Raw genomic sequence first — 22304 nt, forward strand, 5'->3', positions numbered from 1 at the left:
TGTCAGTGTGTTTTGTGTACTATTTTTTTAACTGTGGAACTACAAGTGCCAGCGGGCCCTTTAATGCCCAGCAGGCTGGGACTTGTGGTTCTCCAAATCCCAGCTTGCTGGGGAGGCTTGCTGGCACTTGTAGTGCCACAGTAAAAAACAATAGATTAGTCTTTTTTTTACACCATAATCAGCCCGATGCCCACCGCCCAGGGGCATCGGGGACAGTACCAGGCTTCAGCCTGGTCAGGTAAGTCCTGGAGGTGGGGGACCCCTTCATTGGGGGGGTCCCCACTCCCCCAGGGCCCCTGGCCAGGCTGACCGGTCAGGGGGTTAATGTTTTGGCCGCGGGACCTTATATTATAAGTGTCCCCCGGCTGTGACATTACCCTGCTGGCTGGTTGTGCCTGGGACTGGTTCTTGAAATACGGGGGACCCCTAGTCATTTTGTCCCCCGTATTTTGGGAACCAGCCCCGGACCTGGAGCCTGGGGCTGGTTGTTAAAAATCGGGGAACCCCTATTTCTCGGGTTCCCTGATTTTTAATTACCGGCTCCAGGCTCCGTCAGCCTGGTGCTGGTTTTGGCTGTGGGGAGGACCCCACGCCGTTTTTTTTTCCATTTTTTTTTTTTTTTTACACCTTGCAGCCTGCACGGATCTGACTGATCCGTGCAGACTGCTACAAATAATTTGTATTAGCAGCCGTATATACGGCCGCTAATACGAATTCCTACAACATCGGTGGGTTACAAAGCAGTCGTATCTGACTGCTTTGTAAATGACCCTCCGGAACACGACTTTGCATACGACTGAGACAGTCGTATGCAGTCGTAGGGAAAATACTAATACAAAAAACCCGGTTTTTCATATTAGTAAATTTCCCCCATTTTGTTATGTTAGTGTGTCAAATATATTTTTACTGAGTGAATAGTGAATATTTGCCCACCAGCATAGTATTGATATGGAATCAGAATATGGAAGCCTAGAGACAAGAGGTAGATGTATGAAACAGTGATAAGGAAGTAGAAGTGATAAAGTGCCTGGTACTTTATCACTGGCCAATCAGCTCCTGACTGGTAAGTTACAAGCTGAGTTTAAAAAGGGGCAGCTGGAGCTGATTGGCTAGTGATAAAATACTAGGCACTTTATCACTTCTCCTCCCTTATCATTGCTTTATACTGTACATCTTCCCCTGAGGTTCTTATGTCAGCTGATAACAAGCAGTTAGTACTGGCGACTATCATCAGGAGGATAACTCCATACAAGGGCCCTAATTCAGATCTGATCGCAGCACAAATTTGTTCTCAAAATGGGCAAAACCATGTGCACTGCAGGTGGGGCTGATGTAACATGTTGAGAGAGTTACATTTGGGTGGGGTGTGTTGAAACTGAAATCTAAATTGCAGTGTAAAAATAATGCAGCCAGTATTTACCCTGCACAGAAACAAAATAATTCACACAAATCTAACTCTCTCTGCACATGTTACATCTGCCCCACCTACAGTGCACATGGTTTTGCCCATTTTGAGATCAAATTTGTGCTGTGATCAGATCTGAATAAGGGCCAATGTTCCAGGGGTAATGGCTAAGAAATATGTAGTACGAATAATGAATAATGGGTATTAGCCCAGTATTTGAAGGTGATTTATAACCCTTCCCAATGTGACAAGTGATCTGATGTAATAAGTATAATTTTACTATGTGGCGTTGCAATATTATCCCTCTGTTAGGAGCAAGGTTCAAACTCTTGTTATTTAAAAAATCTGACTAGGATGGACAATCAGTGTATACATATGATTACATAGGGTGCCCGAATGTCACCCATATAGATTTTTAACTCCTTTTGTTTCAATGTTATAATTTTTGCAGTAAAATTAATTAATTATTAAGTTATATTGTTTGCAAAATCTATGGTAGGGGCGCCTCACTGTCCTCTATAATTGGTTTTATTGTATGTGGTGTGTGTTTTTTTTTCCCCTGTGATGTATTTTTCTTGTATTATTTGTAGAATTCGGCAAAAAAGAAAAAGGGACTGTCATGCGCACTGTGTATATTAATTATATAACTTAACTTTTTTTAAAAGCCATAATTAGTAATTCCCTAATTAGAGTGTGGGAATATAAATTCGAAAAACAGTGAAATATAAGAGTTTAAAACCACAAAACAGTTGTTTGTAGTATTATATTAATCTGTCAACTGTTGTTAACCGTACATTTTATAAAAACTAAAAGAAAAGGAAGCGAAAAAAATCCTTCTTTTAGATTAGGATTTACATGCTATATTAGAAAGTTTGTGATTACATGGTAGCATGCAGGCAGTGTTCCATTACACAGTAACCTGCAGGCAATGTGAAGCTGATTGGTACACGCAGCCTGTGATGTCACAAAGGATTCCTGCAACATGCAGGCAACCTGAAGCTGATTGTGACACGCAACCTTTGTGATGTCACAAAAGATGCCTGCTAGAAAAGTCAGTGCTTGGTATAGGGACACTCATTTCTTACAGTTCATGAGAACGCTTGGTATCTATCTGGATACTGTTCCTTTTCACTGTAATTCTTTCTACGTATTTGACGTCGAATTTTGTGGCTAATAGCCATGGATGTTCAGAAGACCATAAAAAACATCCTGCAAGAGCACCCAGTGTTCTTATTATATATATATGGGTTCTTTTTCTACATGAGACCCATAGAACCATTCTACACAGAGTACATGACTGGGCCTGTCAAGAACTTCAGTATGAAAGAGGTCAAGGATCAGCTCTCCCAAATATGGACATACAGCCTGCTGCTTTTCCAGCTGCCAGCTCTCCTCTTTATTGACCTCTGCAGATACAAACCAGTCATCATGTATCAGGGCCTGTGCCAAGTCATCACCTACGGACTACTGTGCTTTGCGTCCAGTTTCCAGGCCATGCAGTGCCTTCAGGTTACCTCAGCTATGGTCACTGCATGTGACGTTGCCATCTTTTCTTATGTATATAGTGTGGTGACAGCTGACCAGTATGACAAGGCCTTTATCTGTTGTAGAACATATAACTTGCTGGGATACACCATAGGAGCTCTGAGTGGTCAGCTCATGGTGACGTATGGCCACTTCTCCTACTACCACCTGAACATTATTTCCTTGGGAAGTGCGTCAGTGGCTTTTATCATTTCCATTTTCTTGCCCACGCCCAGCATGAATGAGCCAAGTTCAGAATGTTTAAATGACCAGATCAAGCATAAAGCCAGGAATGCTGTGCACTGCTGCTGCAAGGCGGTGGTCAGGTTCCTCAAGCAGCAACGGCAGGAGATCTGTGACTGCTGTACTTCCAACACCAGATACTGGTCATTATGGTGGTTACTTGTGACAGTTGGCTCCCACCAAGCGACAGATGCTTCCCAGACACTCTGGGAACATCTCTTAGAAAACACCGACAGCACCTTTATGCTTAATGGAGAAGTGGAATTTGTAGCAGCTGTGCTAGGACTAGTTGCATTCTACATAATGGATCGTATGACAGCAGATTGGAGCTTCTGGGGAGAGCTGGCTGTGTCTGTCCTATGCGCAGTGGACGGTTTGGCCACATTAGCCATGGCCATGACAACATCATCTATCTGGGTGGCCTATGCTGGCTATATTGCAATTAAGATATCCTACATGATCAGCAACACAATAATAACGATAAACATCGCTGTGACGGTCACTAGGAGCAGATACGCTTTTGTATTTGGGATGAACCACTTAGCATCCACTCTGCTGAAAGAACTTGTGACTCTCCTAATAACTGGTCTCAATCTGGGGATCTACGATCAGTTTGTCGCCTACAACTGCTATTTTAATATACTGACAGTGACTTTCATCAGCATCAAGGTCTGGTCACTGATTGCCAATTTGAGAAGCAGCAGTCTCCCAACAACACAAGTGTAGGATGTACAAGGAGGAGAAGCAGCAGTCCCCCAACAACACAAGTGTAGGATGTACAAGGAGGAGAAGCAGCAGTCCCCCAACAACACAAGTGTAGGATGTATGAGGAGGAGAAGCAGCAGTCCCCCAACAACACAAGTGTAGGATGTACATGCTCAGTCAGGCACTAGATCAAGATCCTTTATGTGTTATTGATAAATAAACACAAATTGACATAAGAAAAATTCTAACGTCACTCACATTTGTTATATAAATTCAAATAAGAAAGGATGTGTAAAAAAAGATTATATTTGCTATATAAGTAATTGGATTTTGGGATGTCCGCATAGACCACTATATTTCTTATTTGGTTATTAGTCATTTCCTATTGTTATACTGTTCTAGTGAATAAAATGACATTCACCAAAATTCTTGGAGGTGTTCCCAGGAATATTAAATACTGGTAAAAAGCAAGACAAGGGAAAAATTATTGGGCTACGAAAAATCGTAGGGCTAATAATCGTCTTGTAAATTCTTTATGGACTTTAGGAATTAATTGCAGACTGACACGGTTAAAATGTATCTTTTATTGATACTAATATAAAAATAATTTGAAGTTAGCGAGATATAAACATTGATTTAACATAGATACGAAAGTGAATAAAGTGTAGAAAAAACAAGTGAAAAGATATAAAATTTGTGCACTATGTTTGAGTTCTGTGTAATTCCACTCTGTCCTAGGTATCCTCTTTACAAGGTGATTATTTGTAATTCATAATAAAGTACTTCCACTACTAGTTACATTTGTATGTATGATTTACTGATTTTAATTAAATCATTTATTAATATATTGCTATGTCAGGGTAGATTGGACAGCCCATTAGATCATTTCAAGTGATCTCAATCTCATGGTTTCTGACAGTAACGTAAAACTTCCCATAATTTATTTGCTCTGTACGATCACATTTATATGCCTTATATTGCAAAGGTGTGTGTTATATACAGCAACCCTAACTCATGCCCATTTCTATCTGGCATGTACATTTCTCTGTCTATATCACAGCAGAGATATGTTCTTTTTATTTTTAACGTGTATATTAAATGTAATAAACTCCTAGTAATCACGGGTTTCGACTTCCCCTACTCTCTCCCAGATACGCTGTAAGTCATGTCTTAGTAATGATAAATCACTTTGCACCTGGCCGATCCTGTCTGTAAGCGGCATTTCGGTGCCAGCAAGGGCTTCCAGTATTTGTTGTAATGAAACAGGAGGAGACGGTGAAGCCCCTGGGGCAACATCGGAGGTAGTGGGATGTTGTGGTGGGATGTTGTGGTGGTCTGTGTGGTAGAGCCGCAAGCAAACTTCTCCAGCTTGGCAGCAGCCTGCTGTGCCTTCCCCATGATGCGCCGGGGAGCAGAGGAAATGGGCAGAGAGTGTGGTATATAGTATATGCAGGCCTGCAGCAAGCAACAGGCTGCACACAGGGGATCTGGGCTGAGATCACCACTCCACTACGTGGAGGATGTACGGGAGTGGAAGTGGAGGCCAGGGTCTAAGCAGGATACTCCAGATGTAGGCCGCGCCGCTTCCAACAGCTCCCCAGCGCAGGATAACTACAGGCAGATCTCACAGCAGCGGTCCCGGGGGTCCCGGCGTGGCAGGACAGCAGCAGGTGAGGGGGCTCTGCGGGCAGGCAGCAGTGCAGGGATATATTTCAGGATAGAGGACCAGGGAGCTATGAGGTTTGCTTCCTACGTCCCCGCTGCCGTGGCCACACCTCCAACTCCCAGTAATCTAGGTGGATGTAAATGATGTATGCTCTGGTGTAAATATTAGGTTATATTTTAAAGTAATTGCTGTGAGGATTTCAGTCAGCAAATAATACAGGGTTTGTACAGATCATAACATTGTTCTTCAAGTCTTCGACTGGTAAAACATTAACATGAATGTTGCCACAATGCCTAATATTCATATGATATGTGGCTGTATTTAGATACAGCTGTATCTTCATATAGTGTTGCCAATTGTTAGTTTATCCTTATGTGTTATCTGCTTAAAAGTAAACATTACAGTCATTATGATGAATACAAATGTTTAAGCATAGGTGATTTGAGTTAAGCAAGGGGAAAACTTAGAATGCTATCGCTCGTTTCAGGAAACACGGGCGATGTGCAGTCTCTGACTAGATTTATACTGCATGCAATCTCTACATCTCCCGACGATAGCGATGCGTGAGGCCGCGTATTGCTATTGGTGCTACACATAAAGCGATGTGTGCTTAATGTCTAAGTGATCTAGTCAGATCTACTCAGATCGCTTAGAAAATAGGCCAAAATGGCTACGTGTGTAGGCCCATAAAGTACAGTATATGTGCAGTAGACTGAGAGATTAAGCCAAAGAAGATGTTTATTATAGGTTTATTTTTCATTTGGTTACTTTATTCAGCTGTAGATTCCCACCAGCCAGTCTATAACATAGAAACATAGAATTTGAAGGCAGATAAGAACCAGTCTGCCCCTTTTTTAAACATGTTACCTCAAACCATATTTGATCCTTATTTTTTGTAAGGATATCAATAAGCCTCTCCCAAGCATGTTTAAATTGTACTACTGTATTTGCATCTACCACCTCTAATGGGAGGCTATTCCACTTACCTACTACTCTTTCTGTGAAGTAATTCTTCCTCCCTCTAGTTTCAGTGCATGTCCTCTTGTTCTGCTGCTCCTCTTCCTGTGCAAAATGTCTCCCACTTGTACCTTGTTAAAACCCTTGATATATTTGAAAGTTTCTATCATGTCCCCCCTTTCCCTTCTCTGCTCCAAAGTATACATATTAAGATCTTTTTGTCTTTCCTGGTACGTTTTGTGATGTAGGCCATGCACCATTTTAGTTGCCCTTCTTTGTACAGTCTCTAATGTATTTATATCCTTCTGGAGATATGGCCTCCAGAACTGAACACAGTGCTCTAGATGAGGTCGTACCAATGACCTATACAGTGGCATTATTACTTCTTTCTTTCTACTGCTGATACCTCTCCCTATGCAACCAGGCATCTGGCTTGCCTTCTTCATTGCTTTGTTACATTGCCTACCTGCCTTTAAGTCCCCTGAATTAGTGACACCTAGATCCCTCTCTTCCTCAGTAGTTTCCATTATAGTGCCATTTATACTATACAGTACTTAGTTTTTGGATTTTTGAGACCCAAGTGCATGATTTTGCATTAAACTGTAGTTGCCATGCTCTTGACCATTCCTCTAATCTACCTAGATCATCAATCATTTCTTTTACCCCTCCTGGTGTGTCTACCCTGTTGCATACCTTTGTGTCATCTGCAAAAAGGCACATTTTACCCTCAATTACATTTGCAATATCACCAATAAAGATATTAAAAAGCAGTGGTCCAAGTACAGATCCCTCTCTTTGTTTTAAGAGTGTTTACATCAATTTACCTACTACGGATGTAAGGCTCACTGGTCGATAGTTGCTTACCTCTTCCTCTCTTCCACTTTTTTGCAGTGGGACTACATTTGCCTTCTTCCAGTCCTCTGGGATTACTCCAGTAGCTATTGACTGGTTGAATCATTCTATTATTGGTTTTGCCTACTCCCCTTTAGTCTCTTTTAGTATCCTTGGATGTATCCCATCTGGCCCCATTGATTTATCCACTTTTAGTTTTGAGAGTTCTGTGAGGACTTTCTCCTCTGTAAATGTACTTGTTTCTCCCTTAGTTTTCTGACTATACTTGTAACTTAACTGTGGTCCCTTCCCTCTCTTTCAGCAGTAAATACTGAGCAGAAATAATTATTAATATGATCTGCTATTACATTGTCCCACTCAAGAAGACTTCCACTCTCTGGGTATTCAATGAGGCTGATTCGCCATGTTTTACGGCAAATGTGTGCTATTTTCATGCTCTAAGGTTAATCTATTTACTGAAAAAGTGAATAACCCTATTCAACGTGCAATATTCGCCGACAGCGAACAGTGAATGATGGACAATTCACCGGCTGATACTCTCCACAATTCGCTGTGGTTTTTCAATGTGATTCACCGTGAGTGTATTCAATGATCAGATGGCGAATTGCTTCCTAAGTGATTTTCGCCATGTGTCACCATGTAGCAATCGCCATCTTTTTATGGTGAACTGGAATGTGAACTTTTAAAATAAAGGTTTTTATTTTTTTAAATTTGGTGTAAAAAAAAATCAGGAATTTTATTATGTGAAGGAGCATGCTATTTTTATTCATGTGCTTACAGCACATGAATATATATTTAATTAAAAAATATATATATTTTTTTACACATAACAGCCAGCAGGGGGCCGAGAGCCGCTCATTAGATATTCATATATTCACTGCTCCCGATCATTACATATGCATGATTAGGAGCAGTGCAAGCGGCTCTCTACCCGGTCCCCTGCTAGCTCTCCCGGGGGGCAGCTTTTGCTGTCTGGGTCCTGGGGAGCCCACCTCCCCCCACATACATTCTGGGTCAGGCAGGGAGACTTCCATCTCCCTGCCTGCCGCCATCCCCCAGCTCGCCGCAGGGGTTAGGAATCGCCGTCAGGGGCAGCGAGCCCTGCGGCATTGAATACTGTGACAGCGAGGGCTGGCAGCGAAGGCCCCAGCCCTCCGGAACACGGCGATTGTGCAGCGAATCCTAAACAGGATTCGCTGCACATGTCGAGTATTGTCATTGAATACTGCCCTCTGTCTTTAGTCTTATTGTTCCACTTTTTGTTTTTCTCCTTTCACTTATATACCCCAAAAAAGTCCCCCCCCCTTTACCCACTAACTGTGCCATTTTCTCTTCAGCCTGTGCTTTTGCACATCTGATTACCTTCTTAGCCAACTCTTTTGCTTTCACAATACTTCTTTCACAAACCACAATGGCTTCCTTTTCCTTGTGTTTTTCCTAACTCTTTTGACACAAAATTCTGCTGCTTTCAGTATTGCACTTTTAAATTTTTCCCACTTCTCCTGCACTCCTTCCATGTTCCTCCACTCTGCCAAAGAATCCCTTACAGAGTTTCCCATCTCTACAAAATCAGCCTTCCAAAAATCTAACACCTTTGTTTTTGTGTGCGATGAGTCGGTCTCTGTCTTTATTTTGAACCATACTGCTCGATGGTCACTGGATCCCAGGTTTTCACCCACAGTGCACATAAAGTGCGCTGATACCACTTGTCCCCCTCAGAACAGGTCTTTGTACATGACAGTATATAAGCCTAGTAGTAGCAGGAACTATTCTCCTACATCAGGGGAATGCTGATCCTGTGCAGCTGAAACGCAGTCACTTAGTGACTGGGTGGCGTTACAGCAAAAGCCAACACAGCAGGGGAACAAACATACCGCTATAAAGAAATCTGAACAAATCCAAAGCACAAATGGTGCCCATGGTTTGCAGGAATACTGTAGATGGGCAGACTAGGTTTCTATTAGAAGACAAGACAGTAAAGCACCAACCAAAGTATACCTGTGGCAACCTTGTACAAGGCAGGGTAATACCACATAAAAACAGACAATTTGTACCTGGATGGCAAGAATTTCAGCAGCAATTCTTGAAAATCAATTCTCTCCTCCTTCTTGCATTTGGTGTTGCGTACACGGGCAGAGCGTCTCTTGGCTGTCTCCCCTGCATCCTCACATATCCTCCTCCTATTAACACCCTTCTTGGTAAACCAAAATGCAATGGCCAGTAAGGTGACCACGAGGACAAACACATCAAAAGACATAGGAATTTACAGAGAAACAAGAAACACATTCACATAATGCACAGAAAATAATAATAATAAGATATAAGTAAACATTGAAAGTTTGCCATGCATGTCTTTCCTTGTATCAAGTATTATTATTATTATTTTCTACACAAGAAACATACAAAATACTACTCTACATTGGCCCGGAGAGGTCAACTTGCACCCTATTTATTGCCAGATAGTTCACAGTGTTTCATTCGCTCTAACCTTGTAGAGTTGCGGCATCTATAATGTTTTGGGAAGATACAGCATTGCCAGTAGAGGAGAGGGAAGGGAACGGCTCAGGTACAGACACAGATGGTGTTGGTGGGGTTGAACTGCTGGGTGTGTCTGAAGCTTTTGTTTGTAGGAGAGGAGGAGGTCTGGGAAACATGAAGAAGATGCTCCGGAGCTTTGTATTCTGTGAGGTCAATCCTTTTCCCCAAACTAGGGCGCGGCGGTTCACATGTTGTAAGGTGTCGGTAAGTAGTCAGCAAACTTTCCCCAAGACACTTCCATCTGGGAACAAAACATAGGCCAGATACTAATACACTGCATACAACAATTATTGTTCTTATATAATTCACTGTATTAAAATATCATTCTCACGTTAAAAATGGGAGGGGATGGACCAGCTTTAAATCAGGCTCCTGCTTTTTTACAGTCAAAGCTTGTCTCTTCTTCCGCAAATCTAATGCTTCCTCCAAAATTCTGTTTGCCTCCTCCTCACTTACATGTACTTCATGAATGGACATGTCACTGAGCAACACAGGAATAGAAGGAAAATGATTGTGACCATTAGAAACGATCTGATAATAACATATTCCACATTACTGTCCCTGACCTATACGAATGGTCTATTTGCACGTTCTGTATTTATATCTTTGTATATCTGTTGTGTAGAGGAGAATTACAAAACATATGGAAAGAGCTGGACACCTCATGGAGAATAGCTGTAATAAGGGTTTGGGTTGATTTAAAGAATGAGTGCGCTGTATTATTAACAGGTAATAGATGAGAGCATCTCCCAGTGCTGGCTGTTCCATTGCAGTAAACAGGTCCCAGATCGCATCGACCTTGGTTACCTGTCTATACTGCACCACGATCCGGACTGAACCCGTGTTCTACCCTGCTCGCCTACCAGGTTGAAATGTCCGGTCTCTTGACCTGGCATCTTTTAAATTGGTGCATTTACACCACCTGCAAACCCGGGTTTTTTTTTACGTGCTCTCTGGATATTCAGGTCGGTGTAAAAGGAGTATTAGTAACAACATTACAAACTTAATCTCTTGAAAACGGTGCTACAAAGTGGATCACTGGCATATTACAGAGAACAACCAGTTACTTATTCAGTTACCATTCTTAATAAACTGATAGACTCTGTGTTAGTGACATTGGGCTTACAAAGTGTAATTTGGTCTGATGTAACCTTCGCTGTGCTGCCATGACAAGTATATATATCAATAAATGTGTATACAGCAAAATAAAGATCAACAGGAAGAAGCCTTAATACTCCAAGGCACTAAGCCCATTACTGCAGTCTGATTCTGCACAAATACCCTGAGGAAGTGGTACTCACATGAATAAAATACACAGCTTATTATATTTATTCATACATGTTCTAAACTCACCTTATTATTCAGACCTGATCACTGCTCTGCGGAATGAAAAAGCCCTGCGATCAGGTAATCGCCGCCGCGCCCTGTGCAGACTGCGAATGGCCTGCAAATATCGCGCTGAACAGCAAATAGCTGCAAATCCACTCGCAACTCACTATCTGATAAGTTTCCAAGTCTGTGCTTAACCCAGGACCTAGCCCCAAAAAACTGCAGGGTGACACCCACAAACAACAGCTTCCTGTCAATCAATTTGCTGACAGCTATCGATCATAAAGATCCTGGATTTTTTCGCTAGGTGACCTAGCGCAGTCGGTTGATAATCGTCCATCTTGCAAAATCAAAACCCCTTATACTCCAACCTCTACTTCTTCTAAATACAGGGTATGTATGTTCCAAAATATTACCATGATATATCACACTGGCCAACTCCAGTCTCTGCACTGACTCAAACACATGGGTATTGCTCTGCACCCCTTACCACCAGGTATCACGCAGATTGTATACACAGGCTATTTGTTTATCATGAATTGAGGTCTGCGAGCTCACTGGCCCTTTTCAAATCCCTTAAGATCCTTATGCTTGCTCATTATTCCGGCTGCCAGCAACTTCAGGAACTGACTGTTCACTTGCTGCCCAATATACCCCATTCTGACTAGTGCCATTGTAATGAGATAAAAGTTGTTCAATTCACTAAACACACACACACACACACACACATATAGGTTTAAACTCACCATTTAAGGAACATATGGAAAGAGTCCTTCCTAAGGCAGGGCTGCTCTTCGAAGATCTTCTCTTTCAATACCAAACCTTTGCTATAGCGACAGTCTCTTTCTAAAGCCTTGCAAATGAAGTACAGGCAGTCTGGGAACAAAGCAGAAACTTTATTGCTTGGAATACAAAATCTATTCTCATGCATTGTTATTCTTTTTCCTCCAGAGTGCTACTTGGTATACTGTACCATTAGCTAGAATACAATAAACATCAGATACATGTACTGCCAAACAATTTGTTAACTGCACTACTATGTACTGCTTACCCTCTCTTCAAACACTCCCCTATTTTACTACAAGTTGAGTATCCCGTATCCAAAATGCTCGGGACCAGGAGAATTTTGGATAACGGATTATTCCGTATTTCGGAATATTTTTATATTTCAATGATGTATTTTGAAGTACCTTGCATTTATGCTGTATAAACACATCAAACACATGAAATGTACACAAATAAATGTTATTTGTTAAAAAAAACAAGGTTTCAAAACATGAAATTTTTTTTCACTTTCTGGAATGTATGGTTTTTGGAATAATTCGGATAACGGATATTCGGATACGGGATACTCAACCTGTATTTGGTCAATTCTATTTAGAACAATGTGAATAGCGCTGGAAGGGAGCTGCCGACGCTATTCTAATCAGAGAATGACTAACGCAGACTAGTGGATATCTGCTCGCTCCCCAGGAGGGTCTGACAAACCTAGCGTGGCAAAGCTGTTTTGTGCCCTAGCATGGCACAAACAGCATCATGGGAACTTAACACACTGAAAGCTGGAAAATGCGGGTACTCGCATAAACACCTGCAAGTACTGTCCCTCTACGACCTAGCAGAACACCGATTTTAATAGCTCCGGGAGCTCCATCCCGGCCCTATTCACATCATTCTGAATAGAATTGACCCCATGTGTTGTAATTACTTACTGCCATAATCACTGATTGTATACAGGACAGTGATCAGGTTATCCAGACATGGCCAGTGATCAGGGTTACATTGTAGTCCTTCTTCAAATGCATGCCGTGCCAGTGGAATGCGCACTAGACGAAGAGCCAGCCGACCAATCTTGTACCATAGATTAACATCAGTAGAGTCCAACATGACGGCCTGTACAGATACAAGCAAAGTAACAATGAAGTATTCCTTTTGTGAATGTGCACTTTATTTATTTGAATCAAAGACTAGACTGTTATAGCATTTGGTTAGGAAGTTTATGGTGCCAATAAACACAAATATCAAACCATTTTATTTCAATTTCATATAAATATATATGAGCAATTTGTCAAAATATGTGGGCAAACAAACTGGACGGATTCAGTATCTTGGCACTCAGACCAAACAATTTAATGCTGGGGTTCAGTTTGATCTGACAGCCACTGAGTGCACACTTGAAAGAACTCTATGATTAGTCCCTTATCTGGAAAACTTAATTTCCCAAAGATCCTGAGCAAGGCGCGGATTCTGAGTTGGGAGTATTGCAAAAAAAACACATTTTGGAAAAACCATGTTGCTTTAAAAAGTCCCAAACATTCTCCAAACTCAAACCTAAATTGCACTCAAAAAATAAAGCTGTCCTGCATTTGTGGGCTATGGGTCTGATTCAGAGATGTGTGAAAACTAATGGTTTATGTAATACTCCAATGTTTACTGTGCCGGATGCAGGAGACTGCTTCGCACATGTGCAAATCGGGTGCTGATTCTTGCAGGAGGTGACCCCTAAGCCACAGCATGATTAACAGGCTACATCCTTTTGTGAACATGGAATGTTCAACGATAACTAGAATTCCCAAAAATGCAAGTGGCAAGGCTAATGTCTGTGTCTACCAATGTAGATTTACTGGCCCAGCTTATGGAGCAGAGATGGCCATTCTAAGCAGTCTCACCAATGCAGAGATGCAGCACTCGGATTTGCAAGGTCGGCAGGGAGCATCTTTTGTTCTCAGATGCAAATAGCGTCCATCTTTGAATTGGGCCCTACATTCAAAAATAGCCATACATGCCTTTGTACTCCTTGCATTGCAAAATGCAACTTATTGCTTCAAACTCAGAATCACCCCCAAAATGATGGTTGTGTTCTGGAACTGTCCAAGTAGGGACTGAAACTAATGAGTGGGAAATAAATGCTTCACTATTGTAAATTATTTTGGTACTTGTTTCCTATCTGGGCGCCCAGGTTTTCTACGTACGGCACCGTAATGAAATCGGATCGCATCGCATCGTACACATACACGATATTGAACGATGCGATGCGATCCGATTCGATTTCCCATAGGAAACAATGTGAAATGGCTCAATTTAGCCAAATTCTCATAGGAACAATAGTAAATGGGCCAAAAACACCCCTGAACATTGAAATGTCCCCCCAAAAGTAGTTTACGCCACCCCGCCATCAACGTGAACCCGAAGCGTGGCGAGCGCAGCGAGCCCGCGAGGGGCAGCGGTACGCGTCCTCCGACCTTTTCATGCCCTACTATCCACTAGGGCGTGGAGTGAGAATAGAATAGTGTGGCGAGCGTAGCGAGCCACCGAGCCCGAAGCGTGGCGAGCGCAGCGAGCCCCGCGAGGGGACGCGGATACCTTCACAGTTATACGCGTCCCCTCGCGGGCGACGCGGACACCTGGGAAGCCCGCGAAGGGACGCGTTTACCTGTGAAGGTATCCGCGTCCCCTCGCGGGGCTCGCTGCGCTCGCCACGCTTCGGGCTCGGTGGCTCGCTGCGCTCGCCACGCTTCGGGCTCGGTGGCTCGCTGCGCTCGCCACACTATTCTATTCTCACTCCACGCCGACGTGGATAGTAGGGCATGAAAAGGTCGGAGGACGCGTACCGCCGCCCCTCGCGGGCTCGCTGCGCTCGCCACGCTTCGGGTTCACGTTGATGGCGGGGTGGCGTCAACTACTTTTGGGGGGACATTTTAATGTTCAGGGGTGTTTTTGGCCCATTTACTATTGTTCCTATGATAATTTGGCTAAATTGAGCCATTTAACATTGTTTCCTATGGGAAATCGAATCGGATCGCATCGCATCGCATCGTTCAATATCGTGTATGTGTACGATGCGATGCGATCCGATTTCTCTACGGAGAATAGCATGGTGCGCAATTAACTTAGTGGGCGCCCAGATAGGAAACAAGTACCATTATTTTTATTAAAATAAAGGCTAAATTTCAATAAATATGTCAAAACAAGTAAAGGCCACCTTACCTCAAGGTTGTATTCCATTGCAGTCTCCAGATCATCTCGCTGGGCTGCAAGTTGTGCCAAGTTCTTATACGTTGAATATTTCAGCATTAACCCAGGGTGCTTTAAGCCTTCCTTTTCATCACTCAAAAGGAACAGCCTGAAATTCCAGAAGAATATTTTATGAAATATATTCCACAAATCACTACAAATATATACCGGTATAGAGAAATTATGTTTGAATGTATCCTTACAATAGCAGGAAAAAGTATAAGCTAGCAATTTATTCCATTCCATGAGCTTTGGAACTAATGAATAAAAAATCATCAACATATAATGCACCATTACAACAGAAACCATCTAAACGTGACGAGGTAAACATACCGTGTTCCCAACAGTCGAAGACCAACAGCAGGATCCGATGGGAAGTCTTCTGACTGTCAGGATTATGCCTGCTGGGATCTTATAACCAACCCAACTATACACACAGAGCCAGCTAAACAATGGGGTGTAAGGAGCTGCAGCTGCAGGCCGCCACATAAAAATAGGCCCATTACCATGACAGCATGATGATCACCAGCTGGCCACATGGTTGGCCATAAATCATATGTATTAAAATCGGTACTTGTTTCCTAGCACGGCGCCCGACGTTAGAGGTCGTGTACCTTAAGTTAAGGTACACGACCAACGCAATGGACCCGATTTCCTTTGAAATCGGGTCCATTTAGCCGGCAAAGGCTAAATCGCGTTGATCGGGTCCGTCGTGTGCCGTTAACATGGCACACGACGCGACCAACGCGATCAACGCGATTTTTCCATAGGTCTCAATGTTAAATAAGCTTTCAATGTTAAAATTGTGTTCATCGCGTCCGTTGTGTGCCATTATAATGATTAACGCGATTAACCCGATTTTACATAGGAAACAATGGGAAATGGGCCAATATGGCCAATTTCTCATTGTGTATGCCCCTGTCATGGGTATTAATTAATGCCCCCCCATTGTTAACGCCACCACGCTATTGACGTCAACCCGAAGCGTGGCGAGCGCAGCAAGCCTGCGTGGGGCGGCGGTACGCATCCTCCGAACTTTTCATACCCCCACTATCCACGTCGGCGTGGAGTTGAGAACAGATTAGTGTGGCGAGCGCAGCGAGCCACCAAGCCCGAAGTGTGGCGAGCGGACGCGTATACCTGTGAAGTTATGCGCTGCACTCGCCACGCTTCGGGCACTAATCTATTCTCAACTCCACGCCGACATGGATAGTGGGGGTATGAAAAGGTCGGAGTACGCGTACCGCCGCCGCTCGCCACGCTTCGGGTTGGCGTCAATCGTGGTGTGGCGTTAACAATGGGGGGGCATTTGACCCATCAGGGGGGCTGAAATTGGGGTCTGGGGCCAATTTAACATTGAATCCAATGTAAAATCGGGTCCCAGGGAACATTTTACATTGGATCCAATGTAAAAATCGGGTCGGTCGCATCGCATGCGATTTGGTATGCACGCGACGCGACCGACCCGATTTTTCAAGCCCCGATCAATCCGACCAAAATCGTGGGCGCCGTGCTAGGAAACAAGTATCTTAAAATCACATTTCTAATTTCCACACAAAGTTATGCAATTTTTATACTTTTATATATTTAGGGTTCTACATGCCACTAGCCTCACCTGCTCCACTTTTAAAAATAGGCCCTTGGACATTTCCAGCTCCAGGCCCATGAGGCCCTTAATCTTCCTCTGCTTACACATAAGCATTTCTATTGGACAGATCACAGATGAGGGATGCTGTGCGATTCTCCCTTATGGAGAATCCCCACTACATGCAGGTGCATTTAGGCCTCCAATGCTGTAGCAAGAATGCAGCACATAGTACACCAATATCTACCCACGAGACACTGTAGCATCTCTAATAAGTGTAAGATGGATCATGTATATACTGTATTACTATTTTCTTCCATTCACTATCAGTGCTTTCATGTTAGGCTTATTTATCACCCAGGAAGGACCCAGAAAGTGATAGCTTAACACCAGTGGTTTATAAAAGAATTACCTTTCATGTATACTCAATATGCCATAATGAATATCATGCAAAAATCATACAAACCAAATCCTACATAGCTTTTCATTTTAAAACCAAATAAAATAAAAAATAAATTGCCAAGATAAAGGCTGCCATTACTGGTATGTAACACTACTAAAGATCCCAGCCGGTAGGAACGTTTGTATGCAAGTGCTACTGTACTGTATAACTAATTGCAGTGTTCAGCAGAGGATGAGTGAAAAATATAGCTAAAACTTGAATCTGAGGTAATAACAGGCCATACAGTACATCAGAACAATATCAGGCCCCAACGAACAATTTTGATTGGTCGTGTAATATATTGTGTGCACATTGGCCCTTATTCTGGTTGATGCGGTAATATCAGCGTGCATTCGTGCCGCCGATGTTTTGTGTCTGCGCATGTGCAGAGGCGTCTCTGCGCATGTGCGAGCGGGGCGTACGGCCAAATTCCGCATGAAATGTGAACACTCCGAACAGGGGGTGGAGAGGGGCGTGAAGGGCTATTTGGGCTCATTACCATATGCATACGCCCCGCGTTTCATGGGCGTTCCCATGCAAACGCTGGGCGTACGTATGGTAATGCAGTCGTGACGCACGTGTAGGGGGCGGACATATGACATCGCCGGATGTCAGCTGCCCGCCCAGATCCCTGCTTTTGCATGGAGAAATGCCCGTGGGGTCTGAGGTTGCGGGAGCTGGTGGACCACTCGGTCCTGCATTCGATGGTCTGCGACCATCGAATGATGGGGGAAGTTCCCTGAGATGGAGGAGGCGTATTCCATGAGAAATACACGTGCGGTCCGTTCGGACAGCTTCTTACCGTGTACGGACGGAGTTGGCGAGCCGTATGGAAGGCGGGGTTTCGGACGCACGGTCCTGGCTGCATATCCGGATCCGGCCGCACCGATCAGAATAAGGGCCATTGTGAGGTACATCAGTACAATGTGCGGTCCCACAGTTCGAGAGGTCGATCCTCAGACCATACCTGCTGTAATTATGAGCCATTGGCTTTTGCTTGCGATTGTAAGCAGATCAGATGTGCTTTTAAAGCACATCCGATCGCTCGCTCGATCGCTTGTACGACCTGCATACGAACAGGTCACATGCAGGTCGTTCTAATGTATGGCCAGCTTTACTTACCTGGGTTAGGTTAGGAAATGATACAATACTGTTATTTCTCAGCTCACTCCAAGCAGTAGGGTTTTTGTGATAACCATAAATCCTGGGAAACATCCAGCTTATCAGGAGTGAGGAGAGTTCCTTGGTGTCTAAGCACTTTCTATGCCACTAGCTACCTGTCCTTTGTTCAGACAGGTGCTGTGTTGTCAGTGAGCTAAGCAGTAACAAGTACACAGAGGACATCAGTGGGACCATTAGAGTAATCTTTGGTGATCAGGTTTTACTTATTCTATAAAATTTTGGTTAGAATTATCCTAAACTTAGAAAACACCAGAGAGCCAATTAACCAAGATTCATCAAATGAAATACAATGTCCACTGTACACTATTGGTCCTATGAAAATAGTCAGTGTTATGATGAATAATTAACGAATAAATGTGAGGTAAATATAAACACTCCAAGAGTAGCTGATCTTTAGACACTTGCATCACTGTACCTCCTGCAGAAGACGGGTGTCCAGTAGCTGGTGATAAGCCTGGGAGGACTCATCGTAGTGGTCAAGCTTCTGCAGGTCCAAGGCCTTGTGGTAAATGTTGCAGTCTTATGCGTATTAACATGCCATAGACTTCAATCTCAACATATTAATTAATGATGAAGCTCATCTCACCTGAGCCTCTTTTGTCTGCGTTTTGTGACTTTTGAAAGTGTCTTCATGGTCTCCCTCTACAGCAGAAGCTGCATTTAAGGCTGCTATGCGGATCTAGAGGAAAAGAACACCAGCAAGTTATCTATAGCTACAAACATTTATTTAAAAGCATTGTTACATTTGAAATGTTTAGAAGTTTACCATTCTGGATAATTTAGTGTTAATACAGCAGCAGAAGGGTATCCATTCTAAAAAGAATTAAGAGAAGAGGATATGTTATTAGTTATTATGTGGAAGCAACTAAATATTCATGCTACCTTATATATATTTTTTCATACATGTTGTGAAAGTGACTGTATATTTTGCATAAAGTAGAACAGCTTTGTAGCCTAGTTCTCCTATTGTTACGAGCTCCTGCAGGTTGCTATTGACCCTACCCCCGGTAGTCTGAACCTGCAGTCAAATTATGACTATATCACCAACAACTGCATGTTCAGCGAGGGCCAGATGATGTCATTGAACAATTTAGTGGGTTTGCCCTTCATCACCGGATGTCAGCTGCCCGCCCCCTTCCCCCAAGCGAATCATTCAGAATAACCCCCCATGTGCAATATCCAATTAGCTGTGCTAAATTATGGCAGTAATTGGATATAATTGGGGATATCAGTTAATCCCGATAACAAGGCATGTATCCTGGATTATGTTTTGGGTGCTATGAAGCATAATCCCAGCCAGCAGATCCGCAATAACATATGGGTCCGGTAGTTATCCTGGATCTCATGTGCTATCACCATAAAATGGGACCTATTTTGTCCAAAAAAGGGGCAAATTGGACAACACGTTAGTGGCCATTGGCCATACATCATGCTATCAACCCATTTTATCAGGAGAGAAAGCATTGGGGATAATTGGATACTGCGTTAAGGGCCGATTGAAACTTGCCTCGCTATTTAGCATTTCCTGCATTTCTGCGATGGACACTAGCTGGAGCACGCATGTGGAGGACCTGGAACTGCGATCATGGCCCATAACAGTTTCATAGCCAGTGGCAGGACGTTCTGTGGGAGTGATCCGGGCAATGCAAGATTGTCCAGACCGCTCGGATGGAGAGCCGCGGCAGCTGCGTGACATCATACACAGCCGATGCGGACCAAAACAAGGTCAGCCTTCATCGGCTTTGCAGCTAGGGGGCAACCAGTGATGTGCAAGCATGTCGCTATATAGCGAAGTTCTCGCACTTTTCCAATGTGCACACGGCGAGCGGGTTGGCTTGGAATTGTGCTGGGCAAACCCCACCTCCCCGCAGCTAAACTACAACAGACTGTAAATCAGGCCCTAGGTCCATCCTGTCACAAACAAATTATATTGTTTGTCTTTTTTGCTTTTTAAATTATTATAAATATTGATACAGCTACAGGAAATCTAAAAGGTCATTATCCAATTAGATCTAGTGTCTAGGACAACAGTCAAAAGAATGACAACTATTGGTCGATTGTCAAAAGGTTGACATGAGTTTTTCTAGTAAAAAAAATGTATACCAATATATAATTGAGATAAACCTTTAAGTGGCAACGTCTCTGTGAGAGATGCAAAATATCTGCTAAAAATGACAGCATAGCTCACATTTGTTATATAATTCAAATAAAAATGTTGTCTAAAAATAGATTATAATCAGATATCTGATTTTTTATGTACAAGGATTGAATAAATCTTTTTACTCTACTGCATTCTCTTTTAGTTACAATAACTATAAACTACCTCTGATATCCTTTTGAATTTCCTTGATATACCGATACCGACCAAAAAATTATTGGGATCAGCAAATTTTGTCATTCAGAATATCCACAATTTAACACTGGATCCCCAATCATCTTTTTTCACCAGCAAAACAGACTGGGAATCATGGTAAACTGGCGCAGATGTATTGGGAATTTTTAAATGGAAATTTATTGAGGTGTATCCAATCAGCTGCGATCATTTTTCGTCTGATAGCGAGATTTTTGACCAATGGCCATTATCTGCTTATCCATTTACAGACCATTTGTATCGTCTGAAAAAGGACTCACTATCATGTGTTAGCACATAAGATCAGGGATAAATTCCCAGACCTGTGTGTTTTCCCGGCGGTTGTTGCTATCAGGGATTATACTTTGCATGCCTGAGGCACCTGAAGCATAATCCCCGATAAGTGCCTGTTATTGAGGTTAACTGAATACCTCCCTTAGATGTGTAGTAGGATCATCTAAACAAGGCTATATAAACAATGTCAGTTTAATCAGAATTACACAATACTTCATTATATTTTGATCACCACTTTTGACAGTATTCAGCCCAACAATTGTTTAATGAACAATAAAAGACAATAAGGGGGAATCTGTTTGATGGCAAAACCTGTGCCAAATGCTGCCATCCCCCACCAGTGTCACTAGGTTTCTTGCAATTAGTCTTTCTCAGGGGACCCTTGCTTCATTATCATACTTAGTTATTACACTGCTACCTGTATCTTTGCAACAACAACAAAAATATGAATAATAATAATATTATAAAAATAATAATGGCTAATGAGAAAAACCACATACAGAAAGTAACAGCAACTAATATACCATATATATACTCTTTAAACATAAAGAACGTTAAAGTGCTGCATGGTATACTGCCACTATATAATGTCACAATAATATAAATAAATGCAATGCTGATGCAAGTTACTCTGCAAACGTGGTTGTAAAACCTTAGTCTGCAGCCCACATTGCAAGTTGTGCAGTTACACACAATGAATGAGGCAGACACTGCAGATGCAAATAGCTAGAGATGCTGGCCCTCACAGATAAGTGTCCTTCCATAAGGGATTGTCCGCCTGTGAAGTTCACACTACTGAGCCTGGGCGCATATCCTCTCTGCAGCACATCACAGTGGGGTCACCCGGGGATGCAGAGTACAACCCCACTACCAGCATGGACGATTACCGGGAGGAGACCGTGGCACTCACCTATGGTCACCAAGGCAACCGCCTCCTCCAGGTCCCGCACTCATCCCCGTGCAGGACCTCCTGCACCCAGCAGTATCATTGCCACCCGTAGGCTAACCTCACCTCCAGCTGCCAATCACAGGATTCCTTTTTACCGAGAGAGAGAGACCTGGCTGATGGGTGGAGGCGGAGCATAGAGGAATTTGAGCAGCTGCGTTTTTTAGAAATACAGCTACTATCGAAGCGCCTGGATATTCCCAGGGACCATAGAGGGAGCCTTGGAGACCAGCAGTGGACCCGGCGGTGGACGGAGCGCACTAGCGCAGCAGCAC

At 43.0% G+C, this 22304-nt stretch overlaps 2 protein-coding genes across 6 annotated transcripts; one reads left to right on the forward strand and one right to left on the reverse strand.

Annotated features, from left to right (window-relative positions):
- Positions 1-2665: 2665 nt before the first annotated feature.
- On the forward strand, positions 2666-3898 carry LOC146056843 (thiamine transporter 2-like). The gene has a single exon (XM_083168465.1). The coding sequence runs from the start codon at positions 2666-2668 to the stop codon at positions 3896-3898; it is 1233 nt and encodes a 410-aa protein (XP_083024591.1).
- A 5887-nt stretch (positions 3899-9785) lies between these two features.
- Positions 9786-22278, reverse strand: LOC146056838 (calcineurin-binding protein cabin-1-like). Of its 5 annotated transcripts, none has more exons than XM_083168460.1 (8): positions 22096-22278; positions 19206-19252; positions 19026-19118; positions 15204-15339; positions 12929-13109; positions 11966-12095; positions 10222-10371; positions 9786-10131 (listed from the first exon to the last, which is right to left on the reverse strand). In XM_083168460.1, exons 3-8 carry the CDS (start codon positions 19070-19072, stop codon positions 9915-9917), a joined length of 861 nt encoding a protein of 286 aa, XP_083024586.1. In that variant the 5' UTR covers positions 19073-19118; positions 19206-19252; positions 22096-22278; the 3' UTR covers positions 9786-9914. The 5 variants fall into 5 exon arrangements, with proteins under 5 accessions (XP_083024586.1, XP_083024585.1, XP_083024588.1 ...); XM_083168459.1 differs by having other exon boundaries at positions 21994-22278; XM_083168462.1 differs by lacking the exon at positions 22096-22278 and adding an exon at positions 21830-21921.
- Positions 22279-22304: the final 26 nt, after the last annotated feature.

The sequence above is a fragment of the Crinia signifera genome, unplaced genomic scaffold (assembly GCF_055691185.1).
Source record: "Crinia signifera unplaced genomic scaffold, ASM5569118v1 HAP2_SCAFFOLD_97, whole genome shotgun sequence".
NCBI classification, from domain to species: Eukaryota; Metazoa; Chordata; class Amphibia; order Anura; family Myobatrachidae; genus Crinia; species Crinia signifera.

Coding starts and splice junctions, on each gene's coding strand:
- LOC146056838 (XM_083168458.1), bottom strand. CDS start 18,907: ATGAGTCCTCCCAGGCTTATCACCAGCTACTGGACACCCGTCTTCTGC. Junction 15,340..18,854: donor ACACCCGTCTTCTGCAGGAG/GTACAGTGATGC, acceptor CTGGAATTTCAG/GCTGTTCCTTTTGAGTGATG. Junction 12,096..12,928: donor TACAATCAGTGATTATGGCA/GTAAGTAATTAC, acceptor CTTTGTTCCCAG/ACTGCCTGTACTTCATTTGC.
- LOC146056843 (XM_083168465.1), top strand. CDS start 2,666: ATGAGACCCATAGAACCATTCTACACAGAGTACATGACTGGGCCTGTC.